Source organism: Sardina pilchardus, chromosome 18 (genome assembly GCF_963854185.1).
Source record: "Sardina pilchardus chromosome 18, fSarPil1.1, whole genome shotgun sequence".
Lineage (NCBI taxonomy): Eukaryota > Metazoa > Chordata > Actinopteri > Clupeiformes > Clupeidae > Sardina > Sardina pilchardus.
This window is the reverse complement of record NC_085011.1, coordinates 3,170,959-3,194,912: the sequence shown is the minus strand read 5'-3', so window position 1 is coordinate 3,194,912 and position 23,954 is coordinate 3,170,959. Positions and strand designations below refer to the sequence as shown.

The 23,954-nt window shown below is 44.7% G+C and overlaps 2 protein-coding genes and 2 long non-coding RNA genes across 4 annotated transcripts in view; 2 read left to right on the top strand and 2 right to left on the bottom strand.

Annotated features, from left to right (window-relative positions):
* Positions 1-7,018: 7,018 nt before the first annotated feature.
* On the bottom strand, positions 7,019-8,575 carry LOC134063951 (uncharacterized). Its single transcript, XR_009936223.1, has 3 exons — positions 8,486-8,575; positions 7,847-8,148; positions 7,019-7,127 (listed from the first exon to the last, which is right to left on the bottom strand). It is a non-coding gene; the product is annotated as an uncharacterized LOC134063951 (long non-coding RNA).
* A 4,619-nt stretch (positions 8,576-13,194) lies between these two features.
* LOC134064384 (sialidase-3-like) lies at positions 13,195-19,134 on the bottom strand. Its single transcript, XM_062520302.1, has 4 exons — positions 19,007-19,134; positions 15,809-16,028; positions 13,620-14,541; positions 13,195-13,424 (listed from the first exon to the last, which is right to left on the bottom strand). The coding sequence occupies exons 2-4, from the start codon at positions 16,013-16,015 to the stop codon at positions 13,195-13,197; spliced, it is 1,359 nt and encodes a 452-aa protein (XP_062376286.1). The 5' UTR covers positions 16,016-16,028; positions 19,007-19,134.
* Positions 19,135-19,294: 160 nt separating this feature from the next.
* On the top strand, positions 19,295-20,735 carry LOC134064074 (uncharacterized). The gene is made up of 3 exons (XR_009936241.1): positions 19,295-19,445; positions 20,181-20,230; positions 20,648-20,735. It is a non-coding gene; the product is annotated as an uncharacterized LOC134064074 (long non-coding RNA).
* A 319-nt stretch (positions 20,736-21,054) lies between these two features.
* dhx57 (DEAH (Asp-Glu-Ala-Asp/His) box polypeptide 57) overlaps positions 21,055-23,954 on the top strand; it is a 19,745-nt gene continuing 16,845 nt past the window's right edge. Inside the window, exons 1-3 of the mRNA XM_062519872.1 lie at positions 21,055-21,246; positions 21,714-21,941; positions 22,414-23,378. Of these exons, the coding sequence (XP_062375856.1) occupies positions 21,170-21,246; positions 21,714-21,941; positions 22,414-23,378 (1,270 nt within the window). The 5' untranslated portion in view covers positions 21,055-21,169. The remainder of the gene's footprint in view (positions 21,247-21,713; positions 21,942-22,413; positions 23,379-23,954) is intronic.

The following is a 23,954-nucleotide window of genomic DNA, read 5'->3' as shown; positions in this document are numbered from 1 at the left end:
AGAGAGGGACAATGTGTGTGTGTGTGTGTGTGTGTGTGTGTGTGTGTGTGTGTGTGTGTGTGCTTATTTGCTTGTGTGTGTTGTCATCATAACTATACCCATTGCTTTACAAAATATGTGTTTGATCAAGTCTGTTCTGTCATGTGATAACAGGAGGTCAGCTATCTCCACTCTTGGGTCCAGTCTGTCTTGTCAGTATCAGGTCATGTGGGTACTATCATATCATATCATATTTGTTTGTTTATTTGGTGAAATCAGCAAAAGCAACAGTAGTGCAATTTTACTGCACTAAAGGCACATTTAGCCATTACAGCTCATAGAGTGGAAGCGTTTGTTTGTCTGTATGCGCACATGGGCACATTCTGTGTTTGTTTTCATTGTGTTTGTGTGTGTGTGTGTGTGTGTGTGTGTGTGTGTGTGTGTGTGTGTGTGTGTGTGTGTGTGTGTGTGTGTGTGTGTGTGTGTGTGTGTGTTCTCCAGGCAGAACACATGGAGTCACATTTGGTTCCCTCTGCTGTTAAGTCACAGCAACTGCACATATTTCAATTCTTTATTTATCACAGACAATAGTACAATGTCCATAGCAGAGTATAAAAAAACAGACAATAAATAGTTTTAAAAACAAGAAGACAAAGAGACAAAAAAAAACAAACAAGACAAACAAAACCATCAAGACAAAAACAACAAGCCATCAAGACAACAAGACAAACAAGACAAAACCACCCATCAAACATATACTGTCTAGGCATTCTCTTCAATGCCTCCTAAGCTTAGAGGAGTACCTCAAGGAGCTCTTAGCTGGGTTCACTAGAGCTTCAATAATGCTATTGTGTGAGAGATCCAGGCGGCACATGAATTTGTACATTAAATTTCTAAGGACTGCCTCACAGGTTTGCACATTGGAGTGGACAAACAAGTAGCTGGCACTAAACCATCTAGGTAGCTGCATCAGCAATCTCATAATGTCATACATACTGTATGTGTATGTAGAGTTCAGAGGGGGAAAACGTAGCCTATATGCATAAATAATCTATTCAGGACATTTGAATGCTATGAAAATGAAAATAACAATTGTGGAGAGTTGAAGCAGTGTGAAGCCATTGGTCCATGATTGACCACACAGACCAAGCCACACACATGACTTCATTGTGGATACTCCTCATAACTACTAACCTCATACCATAACTCAGCCCAAGAACAGTCTTCCACCTGCTACTGACCCACACAACAAACATGATAAAAATTATAGTTTTATTTGTCAGATAAAAAAACCCCACTTAAAACAACCCTTTCTTAGTAAAATGAGTTGATAGCATTAACGTTTCTGACTGCGTCTATATGTACATTCTACATCCCGTGTTTCTCTTAGTAAATATATTAAAACCTCAGGATCACACACACCCCTTATGTTCTATTCGAATAAAACAAACAACAATAGTCTAGCAAAAGTCAAAAGCAACATTCAAATGTAATTACCCAAATGCCCTAAATATATGTCGATCGAGTGCACAGGTGATGTGGATCTTATTGAATATTACATTCCTGATGTGATTCCACTCTGGACTGACTCCTCACATGGAGAAGAGCAGGTGGCCTGAGAAGGTGGTGTGGTGGTTGTAACTATCTAGCACCCAACTGTTGGGCCACAACTTCACATAGACCACATCTCCCACCTCCAGCAGCAGAGAGGCTCCATTAGATCCTTCTCCATTGCCGCTTGTTTGATGACTTTGAGCAAGGACAACATGCTCTCCATTTTTATGAAGGGACACTCTAGTAGGTGTTGATGCATGCCCTTGACCCCATACAAACAAAACAAAGTTGTAGACCCCTCTGACTGGAGCTGTGAAAACACCTGTAATAGAGAAAGTTACAATGAGAGAGAGAAAGAGAGAGAGGAGAAATATTTTTGTTAACACTTAACATTACAGCCTGTGAAGTACACTGTACCTGTCACGAAAGAATAAATAAAGAGTAAAATATGTATATTTCCAGCTGAGGGCATTAGGCTGCAGTGAGACATTTACTCTCAAACTGTGTTGACACTAGTGTGCTCTGTACATTATGTAGCCTACAGAAATATGTACGAGAGTTTGGTAGGGCCAGGCTAATTCTGGAGTGCATTTATGTCGAAAAGTCATCATTTCTAAACATTTTGTTCATTGCCTGTTAAGAAATCCTTACTTCTTACGAAGTAAGAACTTACTTCTCTACTAAGACTTACTTCTACCATCATACCTTTCAGTAAGTTGAAGTAATCCCCAACATTTACATTTTGCAGAGGGTTTTATCCAATTATATATACATTATATTAAGGGTCCTTCTCCCTATAGACAACTCTGGGTTAAGTTCCTTGTTCAAGGGCAATGTTAGAAGCCTGGAATTAAATGGACCCCAAACATTTGGAGTCTATCCAGAATGAGACTAAATAATACAAAGAAAACGGTAGAAGAGCAATACAACTGGTTACTGTACCTGTGTTTGGGTTGTAGGCATTTCCTACATTAGTGAAGATGTGTCTGTAGACCAGAGGAGTTGCTACTGAAAATGGTCCTGTATTTCCATAACCAGATGCCAGCAGTGAGGCAGAGAAAGACACCCTCCTCTCCTCTCTCTCCCTCCTCAGCTCCCCCACCTGACTCACAGTGAGGTTAAGATTCATGGACTGAGCTGAGAACACACACACACACACACACACACACACACACACACACACACACACACACACACACACACACAAGCACAAGCACAAATACAGAGAGAGGGAGAGAGAAGAAAAAGGTGTGATACATTAATGAACAAACCAAAACATAAAACATTATTTTAAGATTGGAATGAATCAACCTGTACCCTTATTTTCACTCTTTAGTCGTTCCACCAGACTCTCACTGGCTCTCAGTCTGACCTCCAAGGCCTCCACTGTCTTCTCACTGGCACTTAGTCTGTCAGTCAGTCTGCTCTCCATAGTCTCTGCTTTATTCTCACTGGCTCTCAGTCTGTCAGTCAGTCTGGTCTCCATGGCGTCCATTTGTGTCTTAGTGTGACTGAGCTCCACTCTCTGCTCCGTTATCAGAGCGGTCATCTCTCTCAGCACAGTGTGGATGTCAGGCTGGCAGGTCTGTTGGGTGGAGGCTGTGGCTGCATCTTCAGTCCTCTGTGCTGCACCCATAACCTCATCTTCTCTGGTCTCTGCTTCACCATAGTGGCCCTGGTGAGTGATGTCATTATCACTGATGATGTCTCCTCTAAGCTGTGTCTCAGCCAAACAGCAGCACAGCAGCACCAGTAGAGCTCCACAAGTCTTCATGATGAAACTGGACAATTCTGCTGTCTTCTTTTGTGTACTGATTCTGATTGCTGTAGCTCTCAGACATAATATACTGTGACCTGGCTACATATTACCAAGTGGTGTCCTTGGGACATGCAGATATTCATCAAACAAACACAGTCGTAAAGGATGCACACGTGAGATGTAAGCCATGAAAACAGCTCAGGCGTGTGTTATTGGTCAAAGTTGTGCTAATGTCATCATAAATCACCATAAAATCATCTTCAACCCTCTAAGGAAGAGGATGATCTGCCATTTAGTGATCATTGCAAAGCTACCCTGGTTAGGGTATGCTGCTTGGGTAGTTAAACACAGGAGTAAATGGGTGCTGTTTGTGTAACAGCTGGCCTCTCCTAACCAGACTAGAGAGGCAGGCTAGTGCAGAAAAGAGAAACACGTGTGATTGGCCAGACCCACATTGTTTTTTTTTTTAATGTAAAAAATTCTATTTATTGACGTGTGTTTATGTGATTAGATGTCTGGTGCAATGTTTGTGTTGTGGATTATGTGTTAACATGCCTGTACTGCACAACAAATGGCCTCTCGAGGACAAGTCTAAGTCTAAGACCCATTTAAAGGTTAAACTTGTTACTGTTAGAGTCAATAGAGGTAGGAACATGTATATGATACCTACATGCTCCCAATAACAACACAGTGTGTGAATATGAAATTATTTTCTTTTGTGCCACTTATGTTTGTGTTAACTTGTGTTATTGGTTAGTTATGACAAAGGCAGGTGATAAGGTGTCAATAAGCTCATATCTGCAGTTTTACTATGATCAAAGATTAAATTCCATGAGTCTTACACTCATAAAGGTGTGTATGTGGGTGGTATTATCCATGTTTCCTTGTTGTTTAGTAAAGGCCTGATTCTGGGATGGGACACTGAGTTTGTTAAACACGTGCATGAAAAACGTGCCAGGGTGTCAAGGGCATGTGTAGGCCTCAGGGTGCTCCTGCTATGTTTCCTGAAGTGACTAAATGATATCTCTGTTTTGAATGTTTTGTGTCATAAACACAGTCAGTTCATCAATGCCTAACATACAAAAAAACTTCATCCTTTTCTACAATTCAGACTGCTTTCCTCACTTCATATCCTCTCATTTGGATAAGGTGTGATGTTGAAACCTTAATACCATTTTGTTACCCCATAAGAAAGACTTATTCCTGACCATGCATGAGCTTTACTCTCCTCCCATCTGGCAGGTGTTGCAGAAGCCTGCGCTCCTGCACCAGCAGGGTCAGCTAGAGTAGAGCTTCTTCCTCCCCCATGCTGAACGCTACACCACAGCACCAGCAATGTCAGCTAGAGTAGAGCTTCTTCATCCCCCATGCTGAACCCCACACCACATCACAGCACCAGCAGGGTCAGCTAGAGCTTCTTCCTCCCCGATGCTGAACTCCACACCACAGCAGCATCAGGGTCAGCTAGAGTAGAGCTTCTTCCTCCCCCATGCTGAACTCCACACCACAGCATCAGGGTCAGCTAGAGTAGAGCTTCTTCCTCCCCCATGCTGAACTCCACACCACAGCAGCAGGGTCAGCTAGAGTAGAGCTTCTTCCTCCCCGATGCTGAACGCTACATCACAGCAGCAGCAATGTCAGCTAGAGTAGAGCTTCTTCCTCCCCCATATCACAGCACCAGCAGGGTCAGCTAGAGCTTCTTCCTCCCCCATGCTGAACTCCTCATCACAGCACCAAGTATCACTGCACTCATTGCTACACTGTCTCTGTCTGTACTGTTATAGTTGCTTGCACAGACTGAACCTATCACATTTAGACAATTACTAGTATTGGTATTGTAACAACTATAAACATCCTTAGATAGATTCCGCGTGTCCACTTCACCTCTATGTATGACCTATTTAAACCATAGGCTGCATGTTGACCTCAATTTGTTCCAGAGGGTTTCTGTGGTTGCAACATGCTGAACTCCACACCACACCACAGCACCATCAGGGTCAGCTAGAGTAGAGCTTCTTCCTCCCCCATGCTGAACCCCACATCACAGCACAAGTATCACTGCACTCATTGCTACACTGTCTCTGTCTGTACTGTTATAGTTACTTGCCTGAACCACATTTAGCCAATTACTATTGATATTGTGCTACCAACTATAAACATCCTTTAGTGGCTTCAGTGCCCAGCACCCATTCAGTAGCGTCTGCAACTTCAACAGCCAAGCCAGAATCTAACTCAGGGGTAGGCAACCTATGGCACGGGTGCCACTGCTGGCACGCCGAGGCATAATCACTAGCACGCGCCACCAGCATCAGCAAAAAAAAAAAATCTCAGACTGACAGCAGGATCTTCCAATCCCTCTTGTCAGTGTTCGGCTCAACATACCTGTGTGAGCAGGTATTTTCGCATATGAAAAGTGTGCTCAGCCCTATCGGCAGCCGTTTCACCAAGGACAATTCCGAGTCGTGTTTACAATTAAAAGTGACAAACTACGAACCCCAGATAAAAATTGATGATAGTGGCACACTCTTTGACTAGAAATTTTGAAGTTGGCACTAGACGTCTCAAAGGTTGCCGACCCCTGATCTAACTCCTGTGGCCCGGCAGGTTCCTAAACACACGTGTATGCAGGTGTTGCTGGCCCATATGAATATAAGCACTATTGCTATATTACTGTAAGTCCTGCTGCGCATCGGGGTCCGGCTCACCCAGTCGGGACCTATTTCCCGATAATGACCGGTGTTCTGTACTTTATCCTTTACATATTAAATCCTGCAGGATACGTAATGTACACCCCCGTCCAACACAGCAGGACGTGCGGACAATTCCTATATGTCCTTCCAGATACACATTTTCTTGAAGTGAAATATTCTGCTACATAATGTGATGTCATCTCCACTGACTCTTCCAAGTGTTGTTTATGGCATTATGTCATTTTGTTTATTCCTGGTAACGTAATTCACTCTGTCAGAACAGTCTTCCACATCTCATTTTTACTTTTTATAAGTGGGCTTGCTCCAGGTGGTTATTGGCTGACAGTGACACGCTGATATGTGTAGTCGTGCAGGCCGTTGCACCAGTTTGTTTTCGTTGTCGTTTGTGCAGTCTGGGCTGTCTACAGACTGTGTTCAGGGGACAGGCAGCTAGCGCATAGTGAGGACATGTTTGCTGTATGTGTTTGTGTTTTTTGTAAATTTTTGTCAATGCTGACTTTTCCCAGAATTCCTAAATATCATTTAGTCATTATAGCTACATGTGGACTTCTCCTCTTGTTGCCCATGCCTTCTACCAAGCATCCAAGCGAAACCATTTTAATTTAGTTATAGTCTGTTTTCTCGTGGTGTTTCACTTTATCAAATAATATTTTCAGTGTGTGTGTTTTTGAGAGAGAGAGAGAGAGAGAGAGAGAGAGAGAGAGAGAACAATAAAAGAGACCGTGATGTCACTGTGACTAGTGTGTCCTGTGACTGTGTAGGCTACTTTTCCGTTTGAGGCATATGTGAACTCAGTAGGGTGGTGATAGCACAGTGGTTAAGGAGCTGGGTTAGCATGCCGCGCCCAGAAAAGTTGTGCGTTCAATTCCCAACAGCCACCATAGTACCCTTAATCAAGGCACTTAGGTCTGACTTGCTCTGGGGAAACTGATCCTTGCAACAATAGAGATGTGTGTCACTTTGGCTCAAGAGTGGCAGCCAAAGGAATAAGCAAGCAAGAACAACACAGGAGAAGTGATGCTGAAATTCTTTATTGTGTCAAAGTGACTCTGGAGTCTTCCTGACCAACTGTGGACCAACGGTGGACCGTAGCTCTGCAGCTCTGCTCCCCGTCATCAGCAATCCTAAACCGAGAGAAGAGTGCCGTATTATACACATACCGTACATATGCACGTACTGTATGTCACCTGCATGTTGTTTAGACGCCATGGTTTAGCCCTGCATCTGCTCTGGCTGGTACCTGCAATAACGAGGCTAGTGTCTGTCACTCGCACGTCCCTCAAGGCATACAGAGGGAGGTGCACAGTATCTACGTATTACACAACTACTTCACCCGCTGCCAACCATTATGTAAGGGATAATGTATAGAACGCTGGTCATTATCGGGAAATAAGGACCGACAGGGTGAACCGGTCTTGTTTCGCCCTGAAGGTCCTTATTTTCCCGATAATGACCTGCGTTCTATACATTATCCCGCTTATTATACGGCTACTTGCCACATATGTAAACAAATATACACACAAATACAGTGTAATCACTCACACACATACTGTATATACAATTGCATACATCTATACAGTATAATGACATACACACGTCACATATATAAACATATATACACAGGCACATAACCACATCAGGCAACCGAAAAACAATGAATAGCCCTTCTTTGTTGTGACAATACACCTGATTATGAATGGAAATTGAACATTCAAATACCTGCCATTTTTCATTCCCCATTCTGCTGTAGTTTATAACACATTATTAACATGTTCGATGCTACAGAATAGTGCAGGTGACAAGGTGTTAGGTGTAAAAAAAATCAAAAGGAGTGGACATTTACTTTTGGGTCGATTGCATTTCCAGTTGGTTCAGAGGTACGCCTCAGTCAACCCATATTCATGCTTCCACTGTTTCCGAAATTTCCGCTATTCGAATTGTCACGCCTCAGTCGACCCATATTCATGCTTCCGCTGTTTCCGAAATTTCCGCTATTCGAATTGTCACGCCTCAGTCGACCCATATTCATGCTTCCGCTGTTTTGGAAACCTCCGCTATTGGTATTGTCACGCCTCAGTCGACCCATATTCATGCTTCCGCTGTTTCCGAAATTTCCGCTATTGGTATTCTGGCCGGAAGCAGGACCTGTTTTGCAATGAGAGGAGTTTGGGGTGAGGGAGATGTGAGAGAAAATAAGAGAGAGAGAGAGAGAGAGGTTCAGTTCTTTATAAAACAGCCTTCAGGAGCAGCACCTTCTTCACATTACTTCTTTATCATTACAGTTATGACAATGCCATGATCCACAACTATTTAGTGTATTTCTATTGTGTAGGTGTGAGAGAATAATTATTTACAATAATTTACAAAAATTATATTGCATCAAATGTATATTGCTTGTCATATATAAAATTAAAACTAGGAAAAAAGGAAAAAATGGTAAAAATAAAAGTAAGATAGAAAGGCAGAGCGCAAGAGTATTTACCAAAGAAGTAAAGTAGAGCGCAGATGGTGATGGCGATGGTGAGCTTCATGGTGCCTTCAGAAGGAACTGCAGTGTCGTCTCAACAGTATGGAAACTTCGTCCCCCCAACTGCTTTAAATAGCCTCCTCATCTCTCATCTTTCTGCTCCCACCCCTCTGTAGGCGTGTGTGTGTCTGTGCGTGTGTGTGTGTGTGTGTGTGTGTGTGTGTGTGTGTGTGTGTGTGTGTGACTGTGTGTGTGAGAGAGAAGAAGAAGCAGAGCAATTGCTGTACCATATTGTGACACAGTTGGTGAGGATGCTCTCGATGGTGCCCCTAGAGAGAATAAGTCAGCATAAATGCCCCATGTCCACACTCATCAACATATAACACGTCCCAGGGCCCCAAGCTCTATTGGAATCTAGGACTAAATGTAACATAGAAAACCAGTTGGGAACATTACAGCTGAGCTTGAATTCAACATGCTTTCATTTTATACCTTGTCAATTACCAGATGATGTGATTTTGGGATTTGGCCTATTGTTATATTCAGGGATGTACTGTAGTGGAAGCTTAACACAAGTAAACACAGTTTATCCACCTTTCATTCGAGTTTATCCACCCCTCAAAAGAGTATATTCACCAATTTCAACTTTTAACATTCAAAAATCACATTGTATTGGTGTTACCCACATTTACAATTTGTTCACTCATCAACACTCTAGAAACCATTTACCACTGGTATTGATATAAACAACCTCCAGCATCATCAAACACATTCTGAATGCTTTTTTAAAATATCTGATACCACATGGCGCAGTCCACCTTAAGATCACAGAATTCATAGTTTAGCCAGCTCTTATTTTACCACTACATCCCTGGTTATTTATGTCATGTTAAAATCTGTATGTGTTGCCTCCATCCTCATGTTACCATGCTTAGCCAGGCCTGTAAACATGCATTTCTATTGTACAGTTCCAGTAACCTTACTGATGACACAAGGTAAGGTAATACATTCGTTCATATCATTGTGATTTAATTGGTCAATCATTCACATGTCTTTTATATCTCTTGTAGAACATTCTCTCACTAAAGTTAGTCAGTTGCACTCTGGACATTGGAATCAGATACATTTTTAAATATTGTCCAAGGTATTCAAAGATTGATCGACATATTTCCTTTTTTAGGCGACAAGTTATTTCAATAATGCTATAGTTCAATTCTTTGTTCTGCTGGATTGGGAATTACGCAATAACCTTATCTATTAACATGGCATGCACATCTCGAATGGAAAGTCAAGCAAAGGAGATAATAGACCGAAACTCTGCAAGCTTCTGAAAATCTGCAAGCCTCATGATGAGAGCTCAAACGTTTGACAATTGTGAAAGAGCTCTGGCCTCATGTCACAATTATCCTCACATACCGTTACTGAAAGTGGAGACAAACGTTTAGACCAGCAATCTGACCATGTACAGTGAGAAAACAAGTCCATCAATTTCATTTATTTATATTAATCCAGTGTATTCATACTTAGGCTGGTCACAATATTCATACATTCAGACTGATACATTCACATATCACTGATTCATCCCTTCATCTAGCAATCCTTGAGGTTGAGGAAGAAGCCATCATGCTTTTTCAAAGCATTGATCCCTCTCTCACGTCACACACACACATACACACAGGCACATGTGATGTGCATATACTGTATCCTATACATATCAGGACATATGAGGGTGTGAATAAATGCATGTGTGGATATGTGCTGTACATGTGTGTGCATGTGAGTAGGGGGAGTATACACAGTGCTTGAAGTGGAGAAAAATGGTGCCGGTACTCATCATGATCCAACGGTGTATCGATATCAGCAAATGTATCAGCTGGTAGCAAGACATCAAATATAGGCTATTACATTCTTATTTTTTAAATAAAATATTATAGATATTGGTGATGAATGACAGTGTGCTTACTACTTAGGCCTACAGACCTGCAAACTGAGAAGGACTGAGAAACCCTGAAGAAGGGTCTGGGGGCATCCCCAAGAAGAACATTATGGGATTTTAACATGTAAATAAAACATTATGGTGTACTCCAAGAAGAAAATAAAAGGAACAAAATGCCCAAACCAATGGTTGAAATCATTTTGAATTGATAAGACAATTTTTACATGACATTTAATTATATTTCACTGTATCATCACTTTCTAGCGATGAATAAAGTATATCTATCTATCTATCTACTGTATCTATATCTATCTATCTGTAGTTTCATCTTCTAATAGCAGATGGATCCACACAGGTGATGGAGCAACAGCAAGTAGGCTAATCAGATGTTCCTCTACTTTCAAGTTGGCTAAATGTGATTCATGAAATTTGATGTGTTTAAACATGTTGCTTATGCTGTTGTTAGAGTGTTATGATTCACAGTTCTATACTGGTAGGCGTTTTAAGATGCGCTAACAGTACCTCCTGTCAGCAGCTTAAAGGTAGGGTATGAAATTCACTTTTATGCATGGCCATTTTTGCAAAGTCACTTGAAATCCTATTCCTAAGTGGGAGAGCATGCATCAAGTGCTGACCCCTGGGGCAGCTAAAAATAAAAGAAAAAAAGTTTTGTGGAATTCCGTTCATGGGGGGCCCATATATACTGTATATGTATATTTGACTGTACACAATTGAACTGTAGATTGGGGCCCATATATACTGTATATGTATATTTGACTGTACACAATTGAACTGTAGATTGGGGCCCATATATACTGTATGTGTATATTTGACTGTACACAATTGAACTGTAGATTGGGGCCCATATATACTGTATATTTGACTGTACACAATTGAACTGTAGATGTTGTTGTTGAGTGAAGGGCTGCTGGTAGAGGATGACTGAAATGTAATTTTCTACATTTCTAAGCACACAGACACACACACATGCACATGCGCTGCTTTGCGGTACGAAACCGATAAAGAAGCTACCCTCTCTTGTGTCTGTGAGTGACACACAATGACACAGGTGGCCTTATCTATCAGGACCACCTGCAGAGCTGTAAGGTGAAGTACAGTTGAGCAAGCAAGGCAACAAAAAACACAGAGTCTAAAATGCTCTGGTGACACTGATGAACTTGCCATTCATGCTGTTTCATGATGACAGTTCAAACATTTTTCACTTGAACTCAGTGTGTTCAGATCACAATCCTCTTCACCTACCAAGAGAATGAATACTAAGGTGAACACAGAGATCCACACAAAGTCATTCACAGATTAAAAAGTAAGAATTAAACGTTGAAAAGAAAATTAAATACAAATTTACATCGATTCCATCAGGCAATGAAGTAAAGTAGCCTGTGTAGGCCTGTGTAACATGCATTTCTATTGTGCAGTTCCAGTTGCCAGCTCACAAATCGAATAATATTTGAATGATTGATATGAATGAATGTATGGTATGGACACAACGACAGCATTATCAGCTTGTTCAGATGTGATGTGGTTTAATTTGCCAATCTTTCACATGTTTTTTTTAGCGCAACACCTAATCTCTTGAAGAATATTCTTTCACCAAAGTTAGTCAATTGTAGTCTGCAAGCCTCACGATGATGATCAAATTAATATATTCATATTAATCCACTGTATTCATACTTAGGCTGGTCACAACTGATATTTATACATTATGATAAATTCACACATCCACTTGTTAATTCCTTTATCTAGTAATCCTTGGGGTTGAGGAAGAAGCCATCATGCTTTGTTTTTTTTAAAAGTCTCTCTTTCTCACGCACAGGCTCTGGATATCTGCAAGCCTCATGATGTCAGCTCAAATGTTTGACAATTGCAAAAGAGCTCAGGGCTCATGTCACAATCATCCTTGCATTCCGTTATTAAGAGTAGAGACAAACTATAAGGCCACTGATCTGACCATGGAAACAAGTCCATCAAATGCATTTGTATTTATTCATATCAATCCAGTGTATTCATACTTAGGCTGATCACAATATTCATACATTCAGATTGATACATTCACACATCCACTGATCCATTCCTTTCATTCCTAACAATCCTTGAGGTTGAGGAAGAAGCCATCATGCTTTTTCGAAGCATTGATCCCTATCACACACACACACACACACACAGGCACATGTGATGTGCAGAAATTGAAAAATGGCCAAGAAAAAGTACTTTTCTGGGGAAAACATCATGTTTTTAAAAATACATATGGATTATGGATTATAAAAACTGCATTTTCAGAAAATAATAATGGTCACTCATTTTGTCAGTCACCTCCCTTATTTTAAGCACGTTTCACTCAACTGCACTGTGAATGTGTCCTATGTGTGACATTTAAAAAGTACACTCATCTGCACTGTGAATGTGTCCTATGTGTGACATTTAAAAAGTACACTCAACTGCACTGTGAATGTGTCCTATGTGTGACATTTAAAAAGTACACTCAACTGCCCTGTGAATGTGTCCTATGTGTGACATTTGTCAGTCACCTCCCTTATTTTAAGCACGTTTCACTCAACTGCACTGTGAATGTGTCCTATGTGTGACATTTAAAAAGTACACTCATCTGCACTGTGAATGTGTCCTATGTGTGACATTTAAAAAGTACACTCAACTGCACTGTGAATGTGTCCTATGTGTGACATTTAAAAAGTACACTCATCTGCACTGTGAATGTGTCCTATGTATGACATTTAAAAAGTATGTGCGGTATCTCTGTACATCTGAAGGATTAAACTGTGTGCGATATCTCTGTGAGATCAAACTCCCTGAAGACCATCCGAAGTCGCTCGCCCTCTCCGCACTCCATCAGGCAGGCGAAGCGCCCCTCCTCCTCACAGCGGGCGAGGTCCGAGTAGCCGCTGCGCCCCGAGTGGGCGATGTGGGGCTCCCCCCAGGGGACGGGGTCCTGCACACACCTGGTCAGGTAGAGCCCCAGCTCCAGCCGGTCCCAGCCCTGCCCTGCGGTGGGGTGGCTGAACAGCAGAGCCGTCTCTGAGGAGGCCTCTTCCCCTGCTCCCCTCTCCTCTTCCCCTGCTCCCCTCTCCTCTTCCCCTGCTCCCCTCTCCTCTTCCCCTGCTCCCCTCTCCTCTTCCCCTGCTCCCCTCTCCTCTTCCCCGGCTCCTCTTTCCTCTTCCCCTGCTCCCCTCGTCCCGCCCCCTGCTCCCCTCTCTGAGGAGGCCCCGCCCCCTGCTCCCCTCTCTGAGGAGACCCCGCCCCCTGATCCCCTCTCTGAGGAGGCCCCGCCCCCTGATCCCCTCTCTGAGGAGGCCCCGCCCCCTGCTCCCCTCGTCCCGCCCCCTGCTCCCCTCTCTGAGGAGACCCCGCCCCCTGCTCCCCTCTCTGAGGAGGCCCCGCCCCCTGCTCCCCTCTGTGAGAAGGCCCCGCCCCCTGCTCCCCTCTCTGAGAAGGCCCCGCCCCCTGCGGGCAGCTCCGTGGCGGGGAAGCTCAGCACGCTGCCCTGGCACCCCTTGCCCACCTCCGGCAGCGTGGTGAGGCTGAGCGGCCTGAAGCTCTCGCCGCCATCGCTGCTCAGCGCCTCCACCCGCCACTCGCCTGTGCTGCGGGCGTTCATGTACACCTGCGTCCCGCCCGCGCCGTCGCGCACCTGCGCCAGCTGGCACTCGCCCGTCTCCATGGCGAGCGGCTGGCCGGCGTGCCAGGTGCACCCCCCGTCCTGGCTCCGCAGCACCACGGAGTGTGTGCTCACACACCCGCCGCCCCCGCGGCAGCACCCGCGCCCCTCCACCAGCTTCACGTAGGCGGGCACCAGCAGAGCGCCGCTGGCCAGCTGGAGGGCGTGGCCCGGGCCCACGGCGAAGGTCTGGTATTGGCTGAAGGCGCTGTCCATCACGCTGGCCGTCAGGTCGGTGAGGTCGCTCCAGGTGAGGCCGCGGTCGCCGCTGGTGACGTAGCAGAGGCGCGTCTGGCCCGGACGCAGCATGCACTCCAGCGTGTTCCCCTTCAGGCAGATGAAGAACAGGAACAGGGTTCCAGAGTTCCGCTCCAACACCGGGCACGGGTTCATGGTGCGGAACCCGACTATGGACGCCTTCATCAAGTCCTCGGTGGGAGACCACTATAAATTACATGGCAAGTGTCAACACTGCAAAAAATTATACAATCTAACCAGGTCAATGTCAATGTCAATGTCAATGTCAAATTTATTTGTATAGCACGATTTACAGACGGCTGAGCCGCACCAAAGTGCTTCACAGTAAAGTGCAAATATGCAGAGAGTAAGTAAAAAGAGACACACATTTAGTTAAAAAAGATAAAAGGTGTTATTTGGTGTTGAAGAGACTTGTCTTAAGACTTAATTTAAGAAGACTTTGACTTATCAAGACAAATTTACTTCACACCCTGGCAGACAAATGTGCTTGTTTTCAGGATGAGACATCTTAAAAGAGGTCAAATTCTTCTTATATTACAGTTTTTCACAATTGCTAGAACACCTTTTTCAGAACTCTTTACCTTTTTCTCAAAACTGTGAACACAAAACTCATTTCTCAAACTACATTCTCGAAACCCTTCAATCTTGTTGCAAAACTGAACAATCAACTCAAAACACTTTTAACTTTGCTCAAAACTAACTAATGGTCTCAAATCATTGAACACATCAGGCAAAATTACACTCCTGCAGAGCAGTGATAAGACAATACACCAAACAATGGAAGACACAGTTTTCAGGGCAGGGTTTATGGCTCCTGGAGGAATTGTATTCATTCTAATTTGAAAAATAAAATATCACAATGAAAATAAAGAATAAGGACTTATATCACTCTCTACTCATATCCTCTAGCCTATATGAAGATATAAATCAATAGTTTTGTAAGTGAACAGAAAGACAGGCCAATACTGTACTGAATATGATTTGTACTGTGATGCCACAAACTCTGATAGTACTGTAAGTATGCAATACTGTAATATTGTATTGTGCCTAAATTTAGACTTACTTGGACATACTGATAACTCAGCTCTTTCACTCTCTCAGAGTTTAGCTCAAAGGGTAGTAAGTGTGTAACAGTGGATGTTCAGTGATTACTGTACTGTATGATCATGGACATTTACGCTATTTCTCTTCTGTAGTCTGAATCTTTGGATTATTGACGCCACAGAGAAACTACTGATGTTGGGTTGGACCATGAAGTCCTGCTTCTCTCATTGGCATTCCATGAACCAGAACATGGTCAATGATTGTTGCCCAAATATCATCATTTACAGTATTGCAACTCTCTGTCTTTCTCTGCTGCTATGGTGTGTTGATAGGGCACTAGTGTTGATTAGATGAAGCAGAGGTGCAGTACTTAAACACAGCCAGGAGGTGGCGCTGTTCTCCTGGGTACCTGCACTGAGCCGTCAGGCTGCCGTGAGCCTTTCCTCATCACTAGATTCTCCGCGTGCTCATCTTTGCTGGAGGCGCGCTTCTCTGCAAACGCCAGGAATGTGCTCCACTCCTTAACGTAAAGCAGCGCTGGGATCCTGAAGTCATGATCTTTATCAGCAAACACCAGCGTTTCTGTGGAGTGGGACTTCGCCACGCTGCTGCCCATGTCTAGCTGTGTTCTGTAGAGAGAACCAATCATATCAGTCAGTCATATCGGCCTACTCTGCGGACACAAATACAGTATGTCTGACTACTCTCCTTAGAATAAACGAGTAAGCGTGTCCAGCAGAGCTTTCACTAACAGGAAAACAGGAGAGAATTTCCACGGAAATTCTAGAACCTATTTTGTGATCAGCTGACTGACCATAATCAAGTTAAGTGGTTCTAAACATTCTATTACATAAACCATGTCACCTACGAGAAAACAGCTACAGCATGCCTGGAGATTAATCCATCAATTGATTTATTGAGATACCAAAGCATCAGCTATCAGGAAATATAATTAGTGCTGTCATACCAGGATTCTTAGATGAATAGAGAATCAGAAAACTCCCCTCTAAACATGGTTTTTGTTTAACTATACAATTTAAAAAATTGTATGAAACAAAACACGAAAAAATATTTCAGCGTGCCCTGCAGAGACTGGGTCAGTGGTAAGGCATAAGGTCCATGGCCAGGGATGTGTGTGTGTGTGTGTGTGTGTGTGTGTGTGTGTGTGTGTGTGTGTGTGTGTGTGTGCTCCAGGCTAAACACGAGTAAACACAGTTTATCCACCTGTCAAAAGAGTATCTGCATCAGAGGCTTACCTCTCAGGGAAATGTGCACTGTTGCTCTTTTCTTCCCTCCGGGAGACGTATGACATTTGCGAGGGTGTTTGTGTTTTTAATATCAGAGTTGAGGGGCGGCTCCTCACCTGACTCACCTGAGGGAGGGAATCCCTCCTGATGTCAATCAGGAAATCATTCACCTTTGTCATCATAACACTCTCTCTCTCTCTCTCTCTCTCTCTCTCTCTCTCGCTCTCTCTCTCTCTAACACAAACACATACCCTACTGTCAGCTGCTCCAGATGCATACACTCCCGTGCTCTTTGGTTCATCCCTGGTGATAACCCATGACGTTCCTTGATGTGTGGTTAGTTTTGAGATATAGTTTTATTTATTTACACCAGCAGACTGATCAATAACTCACCTGCCCTGCCCTGCCCTGCCCTATCATTGCAGTTTAGTACAGATTGCTTTGACCTGCTTAAAGAAACCCACCTGGTCTGCATGAACACCTTCTTTGCACAGCAGAAGTCGTCTCTTGCAAATGTGTTCATTTTCATTTTCATTGGGTTCACACTTCTACAGCTACCAACTAAAATTAAACAATCCAAACTCATCCCCAGTGGGCAGCCGAGGCCTACTGGTTAGGGCTTTCAACTTGCAGCTGGATGGCTGCTGGGTCGATCCCCAGGGTCATCCAGGGTCATCCAGTGTCATCTACCCCTCTTGTTGCTGATTGGCCTGACATTATTCTTATCAGAGGAAAACATGTTGTGAATGTATTATTGAGTGAATTCACAATGTGAAATGTGAGAAAATAAAAAAACATCCCCATCTTATGTGTTGTTGTTGTTGTTGTTGTTGTTGTTGTTGTTGTTGTTGTTGTGTCTTGTCACTGTCCTTGTACTGTACTCTGGTTCTCAAAGTGATACTCTAATCAAACTCATATCAGCAATATCTCATGAGGGGAAATCAAACCTACCCTAACATTATCATAAACATGCAAATGCAGAAATGTAACATGTTTTGTATTCATCACGGGAGTGTGTAACTGATTTAAACAGAATCAGATCATATGACTCGTGTGTGTGTGTGTGTGTGTGTGTGTGTGTGTGTGTGTGTGTACAAATTATGTATTATGTTTTATTGATAAATAATTGTATAGTTTTAGGTGTTTCGTTTAATGGTTGTAGGATGGGGGGGTTTAGAATAAAAACAGACCAAACTGTTCAGAGTTTCACAGTATCAGTTATTTTCACCAATTGCCTGAGCACATTTTGAAAGCGGAGTAAATTTTGTGAAAACACAAATAGCACAAATAGCACCACTCCACACCAAGTAGCAGAAATACTGGATCACACTGAGTGGAGCAGTCAGGTGTTTTCACACATGTGCTAAAATACCAAATGATGATAGCCTAATGGTTAATAATCAACTATCACTATCTGCATCTATGGGAAGGGCAGCATGCAGCTACGTGTGTGTGTGTGGGTGTGTGTGTGTGTGTGTGTGTGTGTGTGTGCGCGCGCGCGCCCAGAGCAATGTCCATTTCTTTAATAGCATCTCTGTTGGTAGAGCAGTTACAATTGTTACATGTCTTCACACATAATGGCCCACAATGCAATACTGACAATGATGATATCGCAAGTAAATGATTCAACTCCTGTGTTTTTAGCTGACTGTGACAGACATGTCTGTGGGGAAAAAGAGAAATAGCCTAGTAGCTTGTCGGCTACTGGTGACACAGTGGCAAACAGTAAAAAGGACTTTAATCGTTTGCATAAACATTGTATTCAAAAAGGTAAAAAATCACCGCTCATCCGTGTGAGGTGCAGGATTAAGAGTGACTGGATATTTAAGAGAAGAATCCGCACACTACAAGTCTTTGTGAAAAACAGTAAAGCTATTTTTCACAAAGACTTGTAGTGTGCGGATTCTTCTCTTAAATAAACATTGTATTAACATTTATTATGCTTTTAGTAGGCTATGTGTCTCGTCTCCCATTTGAATCACTCCAAATGGGCCTGTAAGCCTATATAATAGATAGATAGATAGATAGATAGATAGATAGATAGATAGATAGATAGATAGGCCTACTTTATTGATCTCTAAAGCGAAATGACTATGATGACTTTTTATTGGGCGGCAGATCACTCTGGAAAGCAACGATGGCTGCATTATACAGAAATGCAGAACATACGAAGAAACCTCTCAACGTAAATGCCAATTTTATTGTGATATTCTAATCTTTTCTTCGATTTAACTCTAAATTATAACTAAATTATTCAAATGAAGAGGCAATACCCCTGCTGAATAAGACAGCCTGATCAGCTTCAGGTGGTTTGCTGATGGTTCACCAGCTAGACCAGCAAAACTCTTCTGAAAACATACCTTCAATCTTGGCAGGCTGGTGCCCAGCATGACCAGCTTCCTCAGATGGTCACGTCAGCATGTCTAGGTGGTGGCCTAACCAGCTACACCAGCAAAGATCAGCTAAAACCAACAAAAAACAGCTGCTGGTTTCTTGCTGGGGTTTATTTTTCAGCAGGGACATGACGCTTTCTCGCATCCTTGCAAGTACATGTCGTTGTCAGTCAAACGCCTTTACAGCAGGGGGCGACACGACCTGAATTGCATCATGTCGACAAAACCACGAAGAAGACAGCCCAGCAATCTGACATTATGCCAACCGGTGAATGAGATTTACGTGTGAGAGGTGAGCTTATGTTAACTACTGTACGTAAACTAGTGGTAAAGTGAAATTTATGGAAAGTCATTTGTCAGATAACTGCGTGTGTGATCGTATCGTCGCGATGTCAAATTGTACATGGTAAGTTAATAACTGCCTGAGTAGGACCTGATAGCACAGCGTGCTAGTTAGCATTAGTTTGCTATTAGGAAAGTATTCATATTGGCTTTGAAAATAGCTATCTAATATTTGCTACGATTCTGACAGAATTTAATGTTGGAAGTAGGTTGAGAATATCCCAGTCTAGTGTGTAAAATGATTTAAACTAATGTCCATGGATAGCATTTGCTTGTAAACACATCTTCAAAAGGATAACGTTCATTTGTGAACCCTGAACATACATTCAGCTATAGCCTAAATGCAGACTGTGTAGACTTGTGAACTAACTTACCTACAGCCAATGAAACGGAGTACGATCTGCAGGTCATCACTATGTTTATGTGTGCAAATGTTATCCTTATTTTCCTGTTTCCTATTTGTATGATGCTGGCTGGTGGGGGGTGGGATGATGGGGGGGATAACTTAGGGGAGCATTGTTGGATAGTGTGTTGGTGTGTGAATGTATGAGTGTCCTTGTTCTTGTTTGTCTGGATTCATGTATAGTAGGCCTACTTGCTCTTTATTATTTTTCATATTATTTATCACTATATCACTGTAAGGACCCTCTCGAAAATGAGATGGCACATCTCAAGGGGCTATCCTTAAAATAAATAATAATAATAAAAAAAAAAAAGGTGTGTATGTGCTACTGTTAGGATGATGACTTCACTGACGGTACAATGTTACTGACCGTTGTCGACCTGCCCTTTTTGACAGGTGTTAAATGTTGCAGAACAAGACCATCGTAAAGACATCGCACTTAACAGGTACAGTGTCATAACATAATGAGCCCCTTGTAAATACGGTTGACCAGCCAGTGGTGTAGTCTGGTGATATGTAGGACTACAGTATCCCCACTTAAAAAGCATCACCATCTCAGTATCCCCACTTATAAAGCATCGCCATCTCAGTATCCCCACTTAAATAGGCAAGGTTGATCACAGTATACCCACTACAGCTAACTAGACTACACCACAGTATACCCACTACAGCTAACTAGACTACACCATTGCTGACCGCTACAGCTAACTAGACTACACCACAGTATACCCAGTATTATACCACTACAGCTAACTAGACTATACCACAGTATACCCACTACAGCTAACTAGACTACACCATTGCTGACCGCTACTGTTGTCCTGATGTGAGAGCTGCAGTTTGTCGCTGTGTGTGTTGTCCAGGGAAGAGGAGAGAGGCGGTGTGAGAGGATGAGTGGTCGCAAGAGAGGAGGCCGGCCCAATCGGGGAGGAGGACGGTTCAACAAGCCCCGTGGACGAGGAGGAAGAGGAGGAGGAGGAGGAGGTGGGGGAGGAGGAGGAGGAGGAGGTGGTAGCAGGAAAGGAGCTTGCGGCGATTGGGACGATGGTGATGACTTCTGCCTCAACACGGGTCCGGCGCCCTCCCACAGACCCCAGCGTGGCGGAGGAGGAGGTCGCGGTGGAGGTGGAGGTCGTGGAGGAGGAGGAGGAGGAGGAGGAGGAGGTCGTGGCCGGGGGAGAGGAGCGCGTGGAGGTCGCGGGGGTCGTGAGGACAGCAGAGGTCGTGGCGGTGGCGGTGGCGGTGGCGGAGGGGTTGGCGGTGGGAGAGGGAGAGGCTCGTCTCAGGCCCCGTACCGCGGGCGTAGCAGCCCTCGAGCAGACGAGGAGAGGCGGGGCCTGTTCAAGAGCGAGCAGCACGCGCCCCTCCCGCTGCAGAAGATCCACATGACCTCAGAGAACCAGCTGCAGGTCAAGGAGCTGCTGAGGGAACTGCAGAGCCAGGAGTACAGCGGCCAACACAGGTGTGTGTGTGTGTGTGTGTGTGTGTGTGTGTGTGTGTGTGTGTGTGTGTGTGTGTGTGTGTGTGTGTGTATGTGTATGTGTATGTGTATGTGTGTGTGTGTGTGTGTGTGTGTGTGTGTGTGTGTGTGTGTGTGTGTGTGTGTGTGTGTGTGTGTGTGTGTGTGATCTACAGAGCCAGGAGTACAGCGGCCAACACAGGTGTGTGTGTGTGTGTGTGTGTGTGTGTGTGTGTGAGAACTGCAGAACCAGGAGTACAGCGGCCACACAACACATGACTATGAGGAAGAGGAGGAGGAGGAGGATGAAGTGTGTGTGTTGTGTGTGGTGTGTGTGTGTAACACACGTGTGTGTGTCCCAGTGAGTCAGGCTCAGACTACGACTATGAGGAAGAGGATGATGATGAACTATGTGTGTGTGTGTGTGTGTGTGTGTGTATGTTGTTTTAACACATGTGTGTGTCTCCCAGTGAGTCAGGCTCAGACTACGACTATGAGGAAGGGGAGGAGGAGGAAGAGGAGGAGGAGGAGGAGTTTGATGAGCTGGACGTGCGTGATGAAGGGCAGTACTGGAACACGCGGGACGAAGGGCTGGAGAGCGCTCAGACCGACGACTACGAGCTCGAGGAGTTGACCGACAGGGATGCACACACACCGGAGCCTGTCGCCTCTCTCTTCGCTCTGGGGACGCTTAGCAGGTACACACACACACACACACACACACACACAATGGCACACACTCCCAACCTCATCTGAGCCCGTTACCTCTCTCCACTCAGACACACACACACACTCTCAAACACAATGGCACGCACTCCCAACCTCTCACACTGCTCTCTCACACACACAAATGTGTGCAGCACTATCCTGCCTGGTGTGGCCAGTGCCATGATCTATAATATTAATGAGCCCTGCAGTGGAGCGCCTACACTATTAAGCACACGTGTAACTATTAACCACACATGGACTTCATAGCAAGCACACACAGCTGTCAAGTCCATACTTTTAACGTAGAATCTTTGCTCTTGTGCGTGTGTGTGTGTGTGTGTGTGTGTGTGTGTGTGTGTGTGTGTGTGTGTGTGTGTGTGTGTGTGTGTGTGTGTGTGTGTGTGTGTGTGTGTGTGTGTGTGTGTGTGTGTGTGTGTGTGTGTGTGTGTGTGTGTGATGAAGGTACGGTTTTGATCGTGAGCGCAGCCGGCGTGTTTTGGAGGCGGGGCCAGGTGAGGTGGGCGGGACCCTAGAGCTCCTCCTCCAGCAGCTGTTCTCGGAACGCTACGGCGCCGACGCGCTCTCCCCCGCGACCCCTGACCCCCCGTCGCCCTCCGACTGCGCCGGCGTCCGCGAGGAGGAGGCCTTCGCGCTCGACGCCATCTACGGAGAACGCTTCGTCCAGCGCATCGCCGACCACGTCTGGACCGTCGACCTGCAGCTCGATTGGCTCGCCGACGCCGCCGCCGACGCCGCTCAAAGCTCGGCCGGATCGACCAATCGGGGCAAGCAGGGGGCGGGCTCGGGCTCGTCCTCCCAGGTGTGCAAGTTCTACCTGAAGGGCGCGGGGTGCAAGTTCGGCGAGCGCTGTCGCTTTCGGCACCAGCTGGCGGGGGACGATCAGGGTCCGGTGCCCGCGCTGAGGGGCACGCAGGCGGGCATCAGCAGCGCCGACGCCCCCCTGTACCAGCTGGAGGTGCGCTTCCCGCCCGGCAGCCGCTACCCTCACCAGCCCCCCCTGGTGGCCTTCTGCACCAACGACGCCTCTCTCCCGTTGGCCGGGCGCCTCAGCTTGACGGAGTACCTGTTCGGCCTATCGCTGAGCGCCGCGCAAGAGGCGGAGCCGGTGGTCTACACGCTGCTCTCAACCCTCGAGGAGGAGCAGCCAATCAGGGACCTGCTGTCAGTCACGCATCACAAATACAGCTCCCCGCCCCCAGTCATCGTCCCGCCCCCAAACATGACGGCAAAGACCAAGACCCAAACGGTCGCTCCAGCGACAGCATCCAAGCCAACGGCTGCCCCGACGACGGTGTCCAAGCCAACGGCTGCCCCGACGACGGTGTCCAAGCCAACGGCTGCCCCGACGACGGTGTCTAAACCAGCCTCCGCAACGATCAATAGCGTCAGAAACAGACACCAGGAGGGTACGTAAGCTATAGACTGTGTGTGTGTATATATATAGTATGATATAGTAGTACTGTATAGTATATAATGTCTGACGTAAACGGATCAACAGCTGGAGTTCTAACAGTAGTCATTGTCTAAAATGTTTACAGAAAGCACAATATTTTTTATGATGCTTATGCAAACACGCGTATTACCTGTAATAACACACACGTATATTACCTGTAATAAAACACACACACACACACGTATATTACCTGTAATAACACACACACACGTATATTACCTGTAATAACACACACGTATATTACCTGTAATGAAACACACACACACACACACACACACACACGTATATTACCTGTAATAAAACACACACACGTATATTACCTGTAATGAAACACACGTGTATGTTACCTGTAATAACACACACATGTATATTACCTGTAATAAAACACACATGTATATTACCTGTAATGAAACACACACGTATATGACCTGTTATTGAGGTGTGGCAAACTGTGTTGCGATTGACAGCTGTGTAATTTTTTCACCATTTGAAACAGAAGAAAGAGTGTCACCTCACACGACTAGCGTGG

Bases quoted from the DNA above. Each gene is read 5' to 3' on its own strand.
- LOC134064384 (XM_062520302.1), bottom strand. From the start codon at position 16,015: ATGGGCAGCAGCGTGGCGAAGTCCCACTCCACAGAAACGCTGGTGTTT. The intron at 14,542-15,808 runs GTACCCAGGAGA...TGTAATTTATAG, and splicing joins AGCCTGACGGCTCAGTGCAG to TGGTCTCCCACCGAGGACTT. The intron at 13,425-13,619 runs GCGGGACGAGGG...ACCCCACCGCAG, and splicing joins CTCAGAGAGGGGAGCAGGGG to GGCAGGGCTGGGACCGGCTG.